General features: G+C 39.5%; 1 protein-coding gene across 1 annotated transcript in view; it reads right to left on the bottom strand.

Annotated features, from left to right (window-relative positions):
• The window catches only part of PTK7 (protein tyrosine kinase 7 (inactive)), a 2,009,558-nt gene that overhangs the window by 476,741 nt on the left and 1,512,441 nt on the right, over nucleotides 1–20,376 (bottom strand). Inside the window, exon 11 of the mRNA XM_044060033.1 lies at nucleotides 2,970–3,119. Coding sequence (XP_043915968.1) covers nucleotides 2,970–3,119 — 150 coding nt within the window. The remainder of the gene's footprint in view (nucleotides 1–2,969; nucleotides 3,120–20,376) is intronic.

Below are 20,376 nucleotides of genomic sequence, written 5' to 3'. Positions count from 1 at the left end.
TGTACAAACTATACACCAGAATTGATGCAGACAAAGTTTATAGTCATTTAGTAGAAAACTCAATCATGGCAACAGAACAACTGAGTAATAAAATAAAGTCATATGGAATAAAGGATCTTTGTTGTTAAAGTCATAATAGAGAATTTTAAAAAGGGGAAGAATCTAAGCATGGCATGGACAGACTATAAAAAAGCAACTGACAGCATCCCATATTCATGGATAAAGAAGTGCTTACAGATGTACAAGATACATCCTACATCGACCAATTACATTCCAGTGACCATGAAACAGTGGCAAACCACTTTACAGCTAAACCATGATAAAGGACAAATTATCATCACGGCAATAAAAATTCAAAGGGGGATATTCCTGGATGACTGTCACAATTGCTCTTTTGTCTTGCCCTTAACCCATTAAGCTAACAGATTAAATCATGGTTACAACTTGACCCCCAGAAAAAGTGTTAAGACTTATCTTCTTTTTGCGGATGATTTAAAACTGTATAGTTCATCAGGTTCATCAACTGAAAGCATAACTGCAATTGGTCAAAACTTTCTTAAAAAATATAAGAATGTCATTTGGTCTTGATAAATGTGAAAAAGCAAATTTTAAAACAAGAAAGCTGCAGCAACAAGAAAATATCAGTCTGGGACAGGAATGTGATATAAAGGAACTTGAACAGGAGGAAATATATAAATACTTGGGAATCAATGAAGGACAGACAATAAAACATGAACAAATGTGAAGAAAACTAAGTAAGGAATATCTGAAAAGACTAAAACTAACAGTTTCGTGATGACTGGCCCCAAAAAGTAATGGATCAGTTGGACAGGAAAACAAGAAAAATATGTCACGCTTATCATTTACGAAATGCAGTGCATACCAAGATTAAATATTCCTTGCACTGGAGGAGGTCTGGGCCTCCTTGAAACTGATGACATGTAGAGATTGGCAATAGCAGGACTGCATACATATCTGCTGCCCTCACAAGTTCAAACATAGTGAAAGTTGTAAAACAGGAGGAGAACCATTCTAAGATGACTGCCCTGCTTAGTTTAGCAGACGGTTACTGGTGTCAAGTGGGAATGGAAATCAAACCAGAAGTAGAAAAAAACAAGACAGCAACTGAAAGTTCCAAAAAATAAAGAATATAAGGTGAAGTATTAGATGAGAAGGGGAAGAAATGTGCAAGAGGCATAAATATAGTTGGCAAGTACAGAAAGCTCCTGGAACAACCTCATGTCAATCAGGATCTGACACAGGAATGGTGAATTTAAACAAAGAAGAAAGGTCAATACTGGTGGCCCAGGACAGTGAACTGTGCACACACTGGCACATTGGTTTACAAAGTACACTGAACATGTGGGAAAAACAGACAAATGCACGTTTGTAAAAAAAGAACTGGAAACAGTCACACATCTTGTTGCTGGGTTTGATACATTAATGGCAGAGAGGCATAATAATGTGGCAAGACTATTGCATTGGGGATTTATGCAAACATTACAAAATTAAAGTAGCTGAGAAGCATTAGAAACATGAGCCGCAAAGCATTACAGAGAATGATACTGATATCACATGGGATCATCCTTTACAAACAGTGAAAACCAGACAAAGTCCATAGAAAACAAAAGTAGCGCTGATCATTGAAATTGTTACAGCTGACAACTATGGTGGTGGTACAGTGGTAGCGTTGTTACCTCACAGCAAGAGGTTCTCCCGTTCGATTCTCAGCTTGGCTTGGGAGTGCCTTCTGTGTAGAATCTGCATGTCCTCCCCACGGTTGGGTAGCATTCGAAAGACATGAGTGCATAAATGGGCGTGCCTTCGTTGAAGGTTGGGTGTCGAGCTGGCACCTCGGCGGTTCGTAAAAAACATCTACTGCCAATCATTAGCGGACCGGAGTTCCGCTGTGGCGACCCCTTACCGGGAAAAAGCCGAAAGACAAACAACAACAACATACAAAGAGAGAGAGACAAAGTCAAAAATACAAGGAACTGCAGGCAGACACAAGGACAATGCAGGAGGATGATATCCAGACAATTCCAACAGCAGTAGGAGCAATGGGTCTCAAAGAATTTGCAGTCTTGTTTAGATATGCTACCAATACATGTAACTCCGTATGAACTGCAGTAGTCAATTCTGGGAACATTGCAGATGATGCAAAGAGCACTTCTGGCTAACAACAAAGACTGAAACAATACTAATTTCATGAATTTTAATCATACTTTGATTTAGGAATGGGGTCCATTTCAATCATTGAATTAAATTCAAAAGATATGGAGAAATGAATCCAAGCATGATAAAGCCTTCTCTATAAATATGACTGTATCTACTAGATTGCTGGCTTCCTGCTCCATATATAGGTTCATAGGTGTGTACTAGGCGAATGGCCCTGGAGCCTTTACAAGCCTAGCCCATAGGATAGCCTGGCATCGTGCCACCTGACCTTAGTTTCCAGTGCCTTTGTCGAGTAGAGCCACTGGAGTGTATAAAGGCATAAAAAAATTAACATCTGCCATGTTATAATACTAGGAGGGCTACTCGTCTGGAAACCTTTACTTCAACATGCAAAAATTCTAAAAACTCAAGACATCTACTGTAACAGAGAAAGTATAAACATCTTCTAAAAATACGGCACATTCTTCAAACAGTTATTGCTTGCAAAAATTAGTGTGCATTTTTCAGAAGTTTCTTAAAGCTGAACTGTACAGCAGGAGGTTATCAGATGCCAAGAGTGAGACCACTTAATACAACAGTCACTGGCGCACATATCACACTGTACATAAAATTACACTTAGTTTGCAAATTAACCAATACAAAATAATGAATGTAACTGAAACAAGCAGTCATCTACAAACATCCAGTGACAGAAAACAATTGCAAAAATGCACCAGTACGGCAATACCTTTGAGTGCAGGGAACTGTAGCAGCTAAAAGAACTGAAAAAAGTTCACACAATGATTTCTTACCTACAACTTGAAGCTGCACCACTGCTCTGATCTCCCCTTGTATGTTATTGGTTGCCAAGCAGGTGTAATTGCCAGCATCACTCTTTGAAACCCTCATGAAATGTAACTGACCAGAATTCTGATGAATGTTAGGTGGCAGGGTGGTCCCATCTGTAAAAGAAATATAAATCAAAATCAGTCCAGCTGAATCAAAGTCTGATGCAGACGTGTGTGTCATGCTGTCTGCTGATAGACTGCTTAACGTCTACAGCTGTGGGACACATGCTACAAAAAAGCACTACTACAATATCATGCAGGTGACTTGTAAGGAAACCCTGCTGGGTGGGTATACAAATTGGATTTATCTTTTCCAACCAATCAACGGTTTTGTAGGTCGCATGTTGGTGCATACTGCAATGCCACTAACTGCAAACCAAGAAAGCTCAAAGCCAGGAGCCTGCCTCCTTATCCCAACCATGGAACCAGCAAACTTTTTTTTTTTTTTGCAACAAAAAAAAAAAATGAAGCTCCAACACCCATCATTTACCAAGATATATAAACACACCCTTGCATAACTTGTAAAACTCCAACAGCATCTAATCTGATGAAGGAGCAACACACAAGAGGAATAGGGAGGGTACTGTGAACACCCAAAGGATGTCCCTTTTTCATAGATAAATTAATGGCATAAATATATTGACTGTGGTTAGTATACCCACCCACAGCAGCGCACATTACAGAAGAAAGCAGTCCCTGTAACACCAAAATGTAAGATTTCAATTACATCCCATCTCACCTGTGGTTTCACCAACAATGTGAAAATTAGGATCTGTGAAAGTAATTACATTTACTTAAAAAGTGACTGATTAAGGTGTGGGTAAACTGCTAGAACACAGATCAGTAATATTAACAAACCAATTAAGAGCCAAAGAGAAGGCTCTCCAGTATAAAATGACACAAAACCTAGTATTCTATCTTAATGAAAATAGCACAAAGTAGTGGTACAAAAGAAATATTCCTTAAATGCTAGGTATTAAAAATATCAGAGAGAAATTGTACTTGATTGATGTTTGAAGCTCAGCAGAGTTAACATCCTTCATTTAAACTGGTCAACATTTTAAAGTGGGCATTTTTTAATACCAGATCTGTAGTAAAGTGCCCTTTAAGGTATAAGGTCTGGGTATGTGCATTGCAGAGCTGCATCTCGGCACCTATACTTCATATTGGAGTTCTATTAAACAGATACCCACAAGATTACTGCACATTATTTGAATAAGCTACAATGACTTCTGGTGTCTGGTAATTCATATATAAATTTGTAGCTGAAATAGCCCTTCTTACTTGAAAAGCTGAATGAGGTACTCCAGTTGAAATGCATGGAAGAGCCCTGTAGCAGGTTAAGATGTGCAGTAGTTCTAAATGATGAATGACTAAAATCCAGCCATTTTCATGTTAGGTACATTGCGGTGTGCGTGTGTGTGCGTGTCTAAGCAAGAACTTTAGAACTGAGATAGAAGGGAAAATGGTGGAACAGGTTAAAGGCTTCAGGTATCTGGGAAAGGGTGGTAAGGAGAATGGAAGTCTGAATAAGGAGGTCAAAGCTGGAATCAAAGGAGCTGCAGCCAAATGGCACAGTGAGTCAGGGGTAGTGTATGACAGAAAGCCAAAGAAGCTGAAAAAAGTAAGGTGTACAAAACAGTGGTGCAACCAGTACTCCTGTATGGTACAGAAACCTGGGCAGTAAAGGTAGAGCAGTTGAGAAAGCTAGAGGTGATGGAGATAAAGATGCCGAGACAAATTGTATGATGCAAACTGTGAAAAAGGCAAAGAAATGAGGACATAAGAACAGGAGCCAAAGTATCTCCAACTGTAGAAAAGGTTAGAGAGAAGAGAGTATGGTGGTTCAGGCACACATGCAGAAACGACAAGCTGGTAAAAATGATTTGGGATAGACAGGAAGAAGGCAACAGGAAATAAGAGCATCCATCAAAGAGATGTATAGATTGTGTAAGACGAGACTGTGACAATTAGGGAATGACTGTTGAAGAAGGTAGGACAGTGCCACTGCACAGAGAGACAGAGGACAACAGCTGGTTAGACACCCCAACCACATGCAGAAAATGGGGAAAAAAGGGGGATGATTATGTATACAGCTATATTTTCGAGAGTTGATGAGACACACAACAGCACAAACAAGCAATCACTGTTTAGGAGAAAGAAACCACTTTGCTACAATTTTTTTTAGCAAAATTGGAATGGTCTTTCCACAACAGCAAGTTAAATTGCTACTCAAAGTACAACAAAAAAGGCTAATCCTTTAATGATGGGACACAGTACACAAAAAATGCTTTCATACAACATTGTGCTGAGAAACTGTCAATTTTGCAAACAAAAATACTGCTATATTACAGAAATGCTGCTACATTTTTATTATTTATTTAACATTTGTTAACCGGGCTGGTCCACATGATATATTTCCATTTTCAGTGGAGGCCCGGGGAGAAAAGCTCCAATTTCAACAACCACCACCACAGCAAAAAAAGTTTAAAATTTAATACACATTAGTCTAATACATACAACATACATCAACAGCTCATTTTACAGCATGTAAGTCTAGGGCAGTCCATAGACATGGTACCAGTGCACAGATGAAATGGCAACTGATAACAGGGACCAAATGACAAGACCTACAGATTTTTTTTTTTGTGTGTGACCTTTCTACTCACTGTTTTAGTTTATAAACTCCCAACAGAACAAGATCGCCTTTACAAAGCATTTTCTGTGACCACTTTTGGTACACCTTCTACAGAAAGGTGAACTGAGTAATCCACTTGAGCTTCCACTATGTTATTCACCAGCAGAACTAAAATCAGAACATTAGTCTCTTGGTTTCATAATTATCTCGACACACAAGAGATTGCATAAACCTTTACACAGGTTCATAGGTATGTACTAGGCTATCGGCCCTGGAGCCTATATAAGCCTAGCCAAAAAAATTTCCTGGCTTTCGCCACCCAAGAAAATTATTATCTTGTGCCCCTGTCAAGCAGTGCCACATAGGAGATCCCCAGGGTGAATTTTCTATTTCCCATCCAGTCATCAAGATTTTTTTTTTTTAAAGAGGGCCAAAGAGGAGCTTTGCTCGACATGAATGGGTAGTTTGTTCCAGAGTATGGGAAGTCTCTGGGACAGGAATCTATCCCTCCAGCATGTTCTGTTTATTGTGGTGACAAGGTTTAGGCCCCTGGATCGTGTGTGGATTCTGTATACAAAGATTTCGTGTAGCAATACTCAAGCAATCTGTTTCTCGTCTTGAGCCCGTTAAAGTTTCCCTTGAAGAAAAAACTGGTGAGCAATATTGTGTAACTTAACTGATGAGAAATGATTAACAAAACTGTTTGACAGATATGACATAATACAAACACAAACACTGTTACAAGGGACACAGAAAACTAATCAGCAGTACAAAGGTTGGAAAAGTTTTCTGCTAAGCTGTCTTCAGAAAAGACACTGAAAGGCATACCTTTTATTACATTATTAGGCAAATAAGTTATTTCCCATAACATAAGCAGGACTCTGTGGACGTGCGATTATATGGAATTGCTGCAAAGGGAGTTTAACAGAAGAGTGCAAGAATTTTGTGACAAAGGATCACTTTTTTTTTTTTAATTCTAATACTACAGAAACTGGAAGACCTGCAACACTTTCAATTGGTGTATGTTGACAGATTTCAACTGGAAATGATCTATTCCAAAAGTTCAGCTTTCTTGGTATCAAACTGTAAATCCATAAAAGTTGAACTTGAAAATGAGAGAGTGCCAAATGAAGTTCACATTATGTTAGTTTTCCTTTTTATGGCAGGTTGCCTGCATGAAGCAGGTTTTCTTTTACATTGCTACTTGCTTATGGTTCTACTTACCACTGCCAGCAAGTTCTTCCACTAAAGAAAACTATGCTGTGCCTTGTGAGATGCCGCCTGACTAAAGACCATTAAGATTCTTGCTCCAGTCTGATAACCAATTACCAGCCTGATATATTCATGCTTAACAATTTGAAACAAAAAAGCATCATCAAAGCAGCTATATGACATTTTTTGTGGTCCAAGTGCCTTTGTTTTTTTAACAACTTTATTAAATTATAACTTAAGACATAGTCAAACATACATTAACAGAAAAGAAAACTGGGACTTCCAAGATGGCTGCACATTGAGTAACAGCTTAATTCTAGCTCCTCCAGTGTGAAAACAAACTTGGGAGAAAAAGACAGTGGATTTATACTTCTGGGTAAATTCCTGGCTAGTAAGTGCACTGCCTGGATGACAGGAAAAAAGAAATACAGAGGGGCCTGAAGGAAAATCAGCTTCATAAGGTGAGGAAAAAACACTGACTGGGAAAAGTACTGTAGCTGTTTAGCAAAAAGCAGAGCAAGCTCCAGACATGACTTCCAGTAACCTAGAAGTAGTATATGACAACTGCACATAGAGCAAATGAAACACTGATGTATATCAACTCCAACAACAAAAGGCTGGAAAAAATGGAAGCAGCTTTAAAAAGATATTCACATCAGGTGATAAAACTGCAAAAATCAGAGATCGAAATGAAGAAAAGACTGGCTGAATACGAGACTGCACAAGAAGAGATGTTTCAAAAAGTAACACTATTAGAGGACAGAGCATGTAGAAAAAACCTGAGATCTTCTGCTGTACCAGAGAAGCTGGAAGGATCAGACTACATTAATTTTATGAAAGCATAAACAAGCAACTTTACTGGTATTCCACAGCAGTTAATCATTGAAACGGCATATCATGTGAATGCTCCAAACCTGACTATGAGAAAGCAACCAATACCTTTAATAGTAAACATGCAATCTTACCAGCAGAAGGAGTTGATTCTGACAAAACTGTGGCAGAAGGACAAAGTACTAAAAGTGAGACACAGATAAGTGTTGCTGGAGAATGATTACTCATTGGACATCAAGAAGAGGAGGAGCAAATTTATATCACTAGTCAAGGAATGTCGAGAAGCAGTGTGAGATTCAATCCTACTGTATCCTGCTATCTTCAAAATATTCTTCCCTGGAGGGACATCATTTTTTGATGAAGTACATGCTAAGCAGGAAATACAAAAGTTTGTCCAACAAAAAGTGAGCTGTGAGACAGGACATTCCGTTTCTTGTTCTTCTGGTAAGAGAGATTGTGTCAGTGAAACCTTTCCCAATGTTTCAATAAAAAATGCTTGAGAGAAGGAAAAGTACAGTTTTGTACCTACCATAAATGTCGATGTCCGAGAGGTATGCATCTGCAGTCCTAACAAATGGGTTGTCCTGCCTCAGGCAGCCCTTCGGTCGGCCGGATTCCAAAGTCTGGGTCTGGCCTCGGCTGATGTCGCACTTCACCCGACATCATAGCTGCAGTTAACTGGGTATAAAGGCATCAGCCGACGCCATTTTCCTCAGTGTTTCTTGCCCCAGATGCCAGGTGCCCTCTAGGAAGGCTAAATTTGGATAAATGCAAATGTTTCCAAACAATAGAGAGCAAATAGAAATAAACATGTATATACATATATACAAACAAATACACCATAATAGATTCCCCCAGCTAGCTAAGAGATGGGCAAATACCCTAGGAGTACCACAGAGGGGAAGGAGGGTGGGTAATCCTGACTGCAGATGCATACCTCTCAGACATCTACATTTATGGTAGGTACAGAACTGTACTATGTCCTTCAAGGATGCATCTGCAGTCCTAACAAATGGGAAGAATACCATAGCCAAACTGGGGGAGGAGGTACTAAAGATTATGGTGTAGTTAAGATCCCTTGCAAAACAGCAGTGGCAAAACCTGCTCGGGATCTGGAGTATAAGGGTAGATTATAATGCTTGGCAAATGTATGCACGGAGCTCCAAGTAGCAGCCTCTAAAATGTCGTTGGTAGCCACTCCTCGTAAAAAAGCTGTAGTAGTGGCTGTAGCCCTTGTGGAGTGAGGTCTGATGTTTTCTGGTGTTGTCTTTCCATGATAAGAGCAACAAAATCTAATGCAATTTCCTATCCATTTTGAGATTGTCTGTTTTGAAATTGCTTTTCCTTCCATTCCTGTTGCATATGCTACCAGAAGCTGGTCAGTTTTTCTATTGTTCTTGGTTCTGTCCAGGTAGTAGCGCAATTGCCTATGCACATCCAAGGTATGTAGTAGTCTTTCCCCCCTGTTCTGTGGGTTGGGGAAGAATGTAGGTAGGTGGATTGCTTGGTTTAATTATACCCTGGAGACCACCTTTGGCATAAAAGTAGGATTAGTTCTCATGGACACTCTATCCTGATGGAAGATAAGGAAGGGCTGTACTGCCATTAATGCCTGTAATTCAGAAACCCTTCTTGCTGAAGTAATTGCAAGCAGGAAAGCAGTTTTCCATGATAAGTACTGTAATTCTGCTGTTGCTGCTGGTTCAAAAGGGGGGAAGAGTCAACTTTTCTAGCACAAAGTTCAAGTCCCATGTAGGCAATGGTGGCTTCCTTGGTGGCTTTACATTTTTAATTCCTCTCAGAAACTGCCTGAGTAGAGGATGAGAGAAGACTGGAGGATCCATGTTGTATTCTGCTGAAATAGCTGATGCATGAATCTTAATGGAAGAGTAGGACAGGCCATTGTGGAAAAGCTCTGCTAAGTATTCCAGGATGTTAGCTATGTTTACCAGTGATACATTTTCTCCTTTTGCTGCACTCCAAATGAGATATCTTTTCCATTTTGCTGAATAAGTTTTTCTTGTTGAGGGTCTGCGAGCCTCCCAAGATAATGTCTTTAACCCTTTGAGATAAATCTGGGTTATTTTGTCTTATGCAATGTTCCAAGCAGCTAGCTGCAGTGTTTTCAAGTTTGGATGCAGGGTTTTGAAGTTGTTCTGTGTTAGCAGTAAAGGAACTAGGGGGTAGAGGCCATGCGTGCTCCCGAGACATACTCTTCAATAATGGGTACCAATGCTGCCTCGGCCAGTCTGGAGCTATCTGGATGATCCTTGGGTGATCTTCTTTGATCTTCAATAGCACCTTGTGCATCAAAGGAAGAGGTGGGAATGCATATGCTGTCAGGTTTTCCCAACTGAAAGATAGGGAGTCCACCTTCCAAGCAAGTGGGTGGTATGTCCTTCTGCAGAATTTTTTCAATTGGTGGTTGTGTGGGGATGCGAACAAGTCTATTTCTGGTAGTCCCCATTTCCTTGTAATGGATTTGAAGATGTCTGGATGCAGCATCCATTCGTGGGCATCCATGGTAGTTCTGCTTAAGATGTCTGCTAGTATATTTTCTTTTCCTGGCACAAATATTGCCTGGAGCTGAATGTTGGGGCTCAGGGCCACATTCCAGAGGTCCATTGCTATCCGGCATAGAGGATATGAATGTGTGCCTCCTTGTTTGTTGATATACCACATAACTGTGGTGTTGTCCGTCCTTATCAGCAATTGACCCTGTTGAAGAAACGGTCTGAATGTCTGAATTGCCAGTTTTACTGCCAGCATCTCTTTTTGATTTATGTGTAGGTTCAGCTGGTCTTGAGTCCATAAGCCTTGTATGCACTTGTCCAGCATGTGTGCCCCCCAACCGAGGTCTGAGGCGTCCGTGGTGATAGTCTGGCTTGGTTGAGGGCTGTGGAAGGGCAGTCCTTTGTTCAATTGACAGGCCTGAGTCCACCATCGGAATTCTTGCTTCAGGCATGGAATTATTGGAATTTGGGTTTCTAGGCTGTGCTTGTGCTGAGATCATAAATTCCTTAGGTACCATTGCAACTTCCTCATATGTAGTCTGGCATGTGCGATCAATATTATGCAGGATGCCATGTAACCCAGGGCTTGCAGGACTTTCCTTGCTGTAAGCTGGTTCTGCGTTGTTAATGCCATGAAATAGAGTGGTAGGTGCTTCTGCTTTTCTGCTGTGAGGGATGCCATTTGGTTTGGTGTGTCCAGTTCTGCACCCAAGAAAGTTATCCTTTGGGATGGTATCAGCCTTGACTTTTTTATATGGACTGTGTATCCCAGGGCTTGCAGTAGGTGAATGACCTTTTTCAAATCTTTTGTTAATTTGTTTTTGTTGTCCGCTTGTAACAGGCAGTCGTCCAGGTAAGGGTAAATTTGAATTCCCTGAAGCCTGCAATGAGCAATTACTGATGCCAGGCATTTCGTGAATACTCTGGGCGCAGTAGATAAGCCAAAAGGCAATGCTGAGAATTGATAATGCTTTGATCCTGCAAGAAGTCTGAGGTATCTTCTGCAATTTGGTCGTATGGGGACGTGCAGGTATGCCTCCTTGAGATCTAGAGTTACCAGCCAAGACTCCTTGCCCAGCATGGGAAGAAGCTGCTGTAGGGTCAGCATCTTGAATTTTGGAACAATGAGATATGTGTTCAGAGCGGACAGGTCGAGAATAGGTCTCCATTGGTTTTCCTTTCTTGGCACCAGGAAAAGTCTGGAGTAAAATCCTTGCCCTTGTTCCATAGACGGTACCTTTTCTATAGCTCTCATCCTTATTAAGTGGTCTATTTGTTCTAGAGCATTTGTCTTTTGATTTGGAGGTAGGTTTGGCATTCCTCTCTTCCTTGGTAGAGTATGGAAGTGAAACCTGTAACCTTTGTCTATTGTCTGTAAAATCCATTTGTCTCCTGTAATGTAATGCCAGTTTACTGAAAATAAGGCTAGCTTTCCGCCTAAGGGTGCTTCTAGTTGTTCCCTGGTAGGCGGTTTCAGAGCCAATTCACTGTGATTGTCCTGTGGAAGTGGTAGTGGCTGGATCTGTGGCAGCACTTCGCTGGTTGTTAGGCTGCCACTGACGTCCCCTGTAGGCACCTCTGGATTGACCTCTGCCTCTTGGGCGCCTATTCCTGCCTCTCTGTGCTCTGGTGGTGTCTGGAAAGGACCAATTCTTGGAAGGCCAGTTCCTACTAAACCTTGGAGGCTGGACCTGTAAGAAATCCTTGACTGTCTGGACAGATTTTGCTTTCTCTTCCACCTTCTTCAACACTTGCTGTGCAGGGGAGCCAAACAAACTGTGTTTATCCATGGGAGCATCTAGGAGCTTTGATTTTACATGGTCTGGTAAGGACTGCTCTTTTAACCATGCATGCCTTCTGATCACTGTACCAGTCATAGCTGATCTAAAGGAAGCCTCCAGTGCATCATAGCCGCATTTTAAGGAATGATTACTGACCTGCTGAATGTTATGTACCATTTCCTGAAGAGACTTTCGGTCTAAAGGTTCAGGCGAGGACAGTTTTTTAGTTAACTGATCTAACATAAATTCCTGATACTGAATCATGTGGAATTGACAGTTTAAGGCCCTAGCTGAAAGAGTAGCAGAAGTATAAACTTTTTTACCCCATTTCTCTAAGGCCCTAGATTCCCTTTCAGAGGGGAGGGTTTTTATGGCAGAGGTAGCTGCTACAGCCTTGGGGCCCTGTGAAATAGTTTCAGGATCTGCAAAAGGAGCCTTATACAAGTGATAATGAGTGTCCGGAACCCTGTAGTATCTGTCGGGCTTAGCAGGGGCCGGAGGAAGTGAATCAGGAGCAGTACAAGCATCATTAAATGCATCATCCACAACTGTAAGTACTGGAGGAATGGCTAAAGGCCTATGCTGTGGCAAATGCAAAAAGGACCTAAGCCTTTTCCTAGAGTCTGAAAAATCCTGGCCCTGCCATTGAAATTGTTCCCTCATAGCATGCAAGGTTTCCCCAAAAGAAAATTCCTCAGGAGGAGAGGCAGAAGGAATGGAGTCTTCTGCATCAGAGTCCTCATATGGAGAATAAGGGCCTTCTGGAGGGTTTGTATTTTCTGAATCATCAGAGGAGTAATCTGTAGAAACAGGCTCAGGGGGCTCTGCTCTAGGCCTCTTCTCTGGAGGGGTGAGAGGCCCTGTCAGGGTGAGGCTGGGATCCCCTGATCAAAGAAATGAGATCCTCTGCTAGACTAAGCATTTGAGTACTAGAGCTAGGCCTGTGAGAGGGGGTTTTAGCAGGCACGGTCTTGGTTGATTTTGCTGCTTTAGCCCTGGTAAAAGCCTTAATTGACATGGATGCAGGGGGCCTAGCAGCTCCACGTGCAGGAGTAGATATATCTAAAGGGATAGTATCTGATAAATCCTGTGAACCTGTAAGAGCAGGTGGAACTTCAGTAGCAGAATCAGCCATGCTGGATGAGGCCTCGGTAGGAGGCAAGCTTTCGGCTGAAGGAAGAACCGAGGACTCTGTTTCAGGCGAAACCGAGACACTCGCGGTTGACTTAACAGTGGTTTCAGCCGAAACTGCGGACCGCGAGTGTCGGTCCTTTTCCTTACGCTTTTTAGCTAATTGTGAAGTCGGAGTCTCCGACGGCATGTTGTAAGCAAAAGCTGAGCCGAAAAACTCCTCTGCAAACTCCGACCGACGTCTAAGTGTCCGTCGGTTGAAGGAAGCACAGGCTAGACAAGCTGCTACGTCATGGTCTGGGCCTAAACAAGGTAGGCAGTAAGAGTGGAAATCTTTATGAGGTATTTGTTTCCCACAAGTTAAACAGTTATTCACTTTTTCTGACATCAGCTGAGGCAAGAAAGAGTCCCCAACGGGGTACTTAGCTTTTTAGAAGTCTTCGGTAGTAGCAATCTCTGGTTCTGACCGACCGGCACTTGCGAACAGCTTCTGCTTCGGGCGCCACGCGGCAAGAAAGACTGAGGAAAATGGCGTCAGCTGATGCCTTTATACCCGGTTAACTGCAGCTATGACGTCGGGTGAAGTGCGACATCAGCCGAGGCCAGACCCAGACTTTGGAATTCGGCCGACCGAAGGGCTGCCTGAGGCAGGACAACCCATTTGTTAGGACTGCAGATGCATCCTTGAAGGACATCACAAGAGTCAACTAGAAGAGTCAAGAGTTTATGAACAATAAAACCAGTAACTTGGACAATGACAAATGGTGGATTACAATGCAATAAGTATATTTGTGAAACATGACAGGACAAGAAAATCTGGAAATATTGGACTTTTTTGGACTTTGTTAAAATTGTAAGGGACTAAACCATATATCCTACTTCATGTCATTAACATTTTGAAAAACAGGAGAGGGGAAGAGGAGGGGGAAGTTAACTGTAGGTAAAATTTTTTTCTTAATGGTACTGGTTCTTATAGTGCATGATTTTCTTTGCCTGCTATAAAGTAAAGCTTTCTCGTTACTTTTAAGTGTAATAGGGAAAATAATGTAAAAAATTTCTCCTTTTTTTTCTCTCTCCCTCCCTGATCAGTTATAAGAAATGTAGGCACTGCAATGTAAAAAAGAAAAGTCTAGTTAAAAGAGCATGACAAAAGAAAAATTAGTGTGCTTTTTCTCATTCTTGCATAGGGGAATAACTGGATTAAGGTCCCTAGCTTGATCTACTAACAAGTTTTAAGAGAAAGCAAGCAACGAAACAGAATACTGATTACTGTAAGTTTTTTTCTAGCAAATAATTTAATGCTTAATAGCAATTTTGTATCTGATCTGCGCGTCTCCAGGAGACAATCTGATAACAAGAACTGGCTAGGAGATGATGTTCTCTGCAAGTATTCTATTATTTACCAAGATGGGTCAGCTATAAAGAGAAGACAAATCCAGACAGCCATTTATAGAAACACATGTTGCACTGTGTGTCTTAATATGGATAACCGTTCTTTTAGGTTAAACTCAAGTCTGTCAGTTTGGAACACCTGTTCCTAATTAAGAGGGTAAAAATTCAATATTTGAATATATACATAGTTTTGGACCAAGTTAATAGGTTTTAGGGGGTACTTTTTTTTTTTGAGGGCTTTGTAACAACTCACACACTCGTCTGCCAGTTGTTAATACTCTGTATAATTGAATTGCCTGAGGAGATTTTTTTCTCTCTCAAGGTCTCTGCTTTTAAGATCCTATAGCTGATTGTTACTACTATGTTACTAAAATTTAATAAATTGTTTTCTAGTCCAGAGGAGCTTTTCTCCCCAGGTCTCTGCTGAAAATGAGCCAAAAGCTCAGCCATACTAACACCGTTAACAAATGTAAAATACATAGATAAAAAAATAAAAATAAATAAAATGTTTTGTAAGATGTAAAATAAGCACAAACGGACATGAAAAGAAACTGTATAAAAGAACAACCTGCCAAACAGTGTATGCAAGTAACAAAAGCTGTAACTAGACATTTAACAAAAAAGCTAGTACACAAGAGGTGGGAATAAAAACTTAATACAATGATGCTTTCTTTAATGTCTTTAAATGTCAATGGTCTCACAGATAAATACAAAAAAGAAAGAGTAGTGAACTATATTAAAAATGTAGATTGCATATAGCTATGCTTAAGGGGAGACACTTGGAAAGACCTGACGTGGGAATATAATAAATGCTTTTTCAGCAGATTACCTGGAACAAATTAAGAGAGTACTTATATTAATTGAAAAAGGAGCTCCGATAGTGATAGAAGAGAATAAAAATATAACAATGGTAGAATTGTAGTACTAAAGGGCTACTGGCAAGGGAGGAGGATTACACTGGCATGTATTTATATTCCACCTAAAACTGCTATAATGGAGCTTAATACATTTTTGGGAGAAATAATCATTATTTATTTATTTATTTTACATTTGTTGACCGGGCTAGTCTAACTGGATACGTGTCCATTTTCAGTAGAGGCCCAGGGAGATAAGCTCCAAGACAGAACAATGAAATTAATACGATAACAAATAAGGAAACATTAAACAAAAAAAAAATCATACTTACAATGCATATTACAGGTTATCACAGTAAATTCAGCAGTGCAGAATACAGGCATAACATAGCATGCTAGTACAATCAATATGTTCTAGAGGGAGATAGTATTATGGTTAATAAGGAAGGAATTACAATTCATGAGTAGAAGGGGTAGGAAGAGCAAAGTATTAAGAGATGCATAACTAGTCAGGCTTAGTACAGGGGCATAACCACTGTGTTCTGAGGAACACTTTCAATTTGTTTTTGAAGCAATAGGTAGGAATTGGAATTTGATTTGCAGCAGTGAAAATGAGTCTGGGGGCCCAGAAGAGAAAATTTAACAAGAGGGTAGAATTTTGAAGAAGTTTATGAAAATATTTTCAACCACAGGAGGAGTTGTGGATAGCAATTAATAAAGAACTGAAAGACTATCTGGGAGGGGAAACAGCAAGAGTCAAGTGGGACAACATGATTCTTTCAATAGAACAAGGTGGATTGTGATTACACAATTTGGAAGAGTATTTCAGAGCTACACAGTTAAGGCTCCTATACATAGCACAATCATGTAATCTATAATTCAAAGTGGAAAGGGGTGATAAAGAAATGCGGAAACTCAAGAAATTAAGAGAGTGGGATTTTGGATGCAGACCTTCAAGGAGAACAATAATCATACAGTATATATTCATAAAGTAGCATTAGGTATTCTAAGAAATTAGCCAACATGGGAATGGAGTAAGAAGATTCGGCTGGTAGGGATGACTCCAATTAGGAATACAGAAAACAGACAAGAGGGGGCTGGAATTTATTAGAGAAAACTGGCAAAGGAACCAATGTATTGGAAGCATAGAGAGGGAAAGGTAACAGAATGGGAAGATGCCAAGAATTTATTTAGACTGCAGGTTAGAGATTGCCTTACCTATCAAGGATTGTTAGAGTATCGGCAAAGAAAAATATTTTTTTTGGGGGGGGGACCTGCACTGGTAGAGTTTTGAGGGGGGGGGACCTGCACTGGTAGAGTTTTCAATAGAATCTAGAACAGAAGCTGCTGTTAAAAAAGGAATAATTAATACAGCATATAAAATACTGCAGGATAACTATAAGAATCAATCAAAGGTGGTTAGAAAGGATTGGGAAGAGAGACTGGATAAGCAATTCACAAATAAACAATGGGGGGGTATGTGTTTGTCTCCCAAATATGCAACAAAATCTAGATTTAGAATTTTTGCTTGGAAATGTTTATATTGATATTTTTATACTTCAAGTAGACTCCAGAGAATTTCTCCTCAGGTAGACAGCAAATGTTGGAGGTGTGAGATGGGGAAGAAAGAAGTAACTGGGAACATATTTTCTAAGAGTGTAATGAGTTGGCAGATTTTTAAGATTCCCTGCAGACTATTCTAATCAGAGATGCTAGATGCGCAAACTTGTTTAACTAGGGAAATGTTTTTTCTAACCTATGACACAGGATCAGAATTGCCTAGACAAAGTAAGACCTTGTTGGGTCTAATTATGGTGACGGCCAAAAAAAGCAATTACTAGGAAATGGAAATAAAGTCTAAACTATCTGTACTAGAAGTAGCGGACATAGTAACAGAGATAAAACAACTGGAATGGGGATCTTTAGAAAAGGGTAATAGCAAATTACATAGGAAAATGGGAATTGTGGGAACAGTACATACAGGGGAGAAATGAGGTTTAAAAGAAGGCAGAATTTGAATGAACTATGTAATGTTGGACAACGAATGCGTAGATAAGTGATGTATAATGTTTGCAACTAAAACTGTCAGTATGGTTTGTGATGTAAAATGTGTGCAAGTGGGATTATCTCAGTATGGTTGGTTGGTTTTCATTTATATAAATGTATGACTATGTCATAACTGACAATTTAATGTCCAAATCCAAGTGTGTGACCCTCCAGTGGCAATGAAACGAAAAGCAGAGATTCAAAGGAACTTCAAATAAGATGCATTCATAAAAAATAATAAAGTTTATTCCAATGAGTGAGCTTTTAGCCAAAGGCTTCTTCAGACTCTTAAAACAATGAATAAAACTGTTTGAATCATTTTTAAACCATCCTTAAGCTTCCTATTGGACATTACAAATTGATATGTCACATGTTATCTTGTCTTAAAGGAACAGATACTCAAAAAAGTTAACATAGTTAAATGCAACAATATTTAGAAGGAATACTTCCATCCAAATATACAATTAATGATCAGAATGTCCATGCAAATAAGTAAAAATATGCATATACCCTGATACATTCTAAAAATAAAAGGAGCATTGTGCTTGGTCCTATATCATTCTACAATCATTAAAAACTGTTGCTACATTCATTAAAAACCCTGAACATTCTCTCTCCTCATGGTGTTAAAACATTAAAATCCTTAGATAAACAGCAAGTTTTATCGCGTTTCAATATCTAGCATCTCTACTAAGATAGTGGTGTGTCGAATGCAACTTTGCATATATCAGGTATAAAAATTAATATAGCGAGAACTCTGTACTAAAAATGTAAGCGTACCTTTACCACAAAACAACATAGCGAATATAATGTATTTCGCGATGTGCCTCATCAAGGAGTCAGACCTCATCATATCGGTGAAAGGCTGTTGTCCAAGATTAAAAATTCCACAAATAGGAACCTCTTAGATTCCACGTAAAACAAACTGTTTACAAGTTGTAAAGTGCCGTGTGCTGTAGGAACTCTGAATGCAATTGAGTACAACCTAACTTCATGCGCTATGGTAACTCAACGTGCGATGAGCACGTTCTAAGCATCTAAGTACTGAACAACAGAAACAATGTTTAAATTTCTAAGAAAAAAGGTGAGCCTATATTAGGTGCTGTCCTGTGCCTAAAATAGACAGTATTTGTAAGCACGATTATGCCCTAGAAGCATATATTGATCACAAAGTGTCACTGTTTAAAACAATGAAAGCGTGTACATATTAATGAGTACACTTATTGAAGTGTTAAGCTGAACATGGCAGAGATGGCATTAACTAATACAAAATAAAAGATAAAAACAGATAAATAGTGGAATGCTAGGCGTAACACATAAAATTGACACAATAAAGCTTGAAATTAGCACAAAGCACACATATAATAATACCTAAGTATAAAGCTCCATAGATGATAGGGTCCCTAACTAGTAAAAAGCAACTACTTCCATGTACATAGTTGGTGCTAAATATAACAACATTCTAAGTTAAAAAGGTCAAATGAAAAATGTGAAGAGATAAACAATCAGCAACAATACTAAGCCTGTACCTAATGATAAAACAAAACTATCTATTGATGTATGGGGTACCTAGCTCAGTCGCAAAATAAATTCCAGCTACAGTGAACAAATATATAGACGATATGCATGCTTGTATATACATGTGTATATATTTACACACATGCATGTAAACTATGCCCAATAACCACTAATATATTGAGGTGGTGATAGGAGGGATGAAAAACATACTAGTATGTGAGGTATGGGCTCAGAAGTAAGGCTAAAACAAGAAAGCGATCATATCCAAAGGTCCATCAGTTCCTGGGATTTGATACTAAGAACACATCTACTTGTGGCTATAAAGCTCAGAACATTAATACTATGAAAATAATTATATTCAGTCTACAAGGACTGATTCTTACACTGATTTACTATAAGAGTGACATCAATACGTAGTTTTAAAATTACCTTACTACTCTATTTAGGTAATAGTAGGTTAAGTCATCTTCGTAGTCTTCTACTTCTTAAAAATGGTTTGAGTTGCACTTTATCATTAAGCCCTGGTGACCTATCAGACCTTAGTCTGATAATCCAACGTGTCTCCTGTTCTAAGGTTTTGTTGATTAGATCACCACCTCTAAAACCCACGCTGACTTGTTCAATAACACAAAATTTAAAATTATGATTGGTGCCCGCTGTTGTATTGTGTCTAGCTAGGGCATTGGTCTCAGTACCTATCCTAATGTGGTAAATATGTTCCCTAACTCTTTCCTTAAGTGATCTATTGGTTTTGCCAATGTAATAGCTTTGCAGGTTATACAGGTGGCCATGTATACCACATTCTTACTTTCACAGTTCGTGTTAGTTCTGAAGTTATATGTGCGTACAGGATGCTCAAAAGTGGTATCTTTATTGATGTAGATGCATTGATTACAATGACCACAGGGTACTGTGTTTCTATCATTTATTGGTCTACTTTTCCCGGATGTTTGGGTCTACATAAAATGCTTCTTAAATTCTGATGATTCTTGTAGGTTATACGTGGTGTTGGTCCTACTACCTCATTGACATCCCTATCGGATTTCAGTATTCCCCAGTGTCTATCCAGGGTTTTTCACCTCCAAGTTCATTTTACTGAAAGTGAGGTTGGTTCTAATTTCAGTTTTAAAGGCTTGACTCTTCATACTACCTTCATGTGCCATAAAGTAAGGTTTAACAGTACTCGTTCTTAGCTCCACAGTTCTGACCATTTCTAATATTTCATTTTCTTTATAGCCCCTTTCTAGAAATCTATCCTTCATGTCCTCTATTCCTTTCTCATAGAACTCTTGTTGTGGGTTCAACCTTGATACTCTCATGAATTGTCCTTTAAGGACATTTTGGAATACATGTACAGGATGCATACTGTTTCTGTGTAGTATGTTGTTTCTTTGGCAGGCTTTCCTATGAATGGTTGTATTAATAAGGCCATTGGACATCCTGAATACTTCCACA

Source organism: Protopterus annectens, chromosome 1.part2 (assembly GCF_019279795.1).
Source record: "Protopterus annectens isolate FY-2018-M chromosome 1.part2, PAN1.0, whole genome shotgun sequence".
Lineage (NCBI taxonomy): Eukaryota > Metazoa > Chordata > Ceratodontiformes > Protopteridae > Protopterus > Protopterus annectens.
This window is presented reverse-complemented; position numbering and strand designations above follow the sequence as displayed.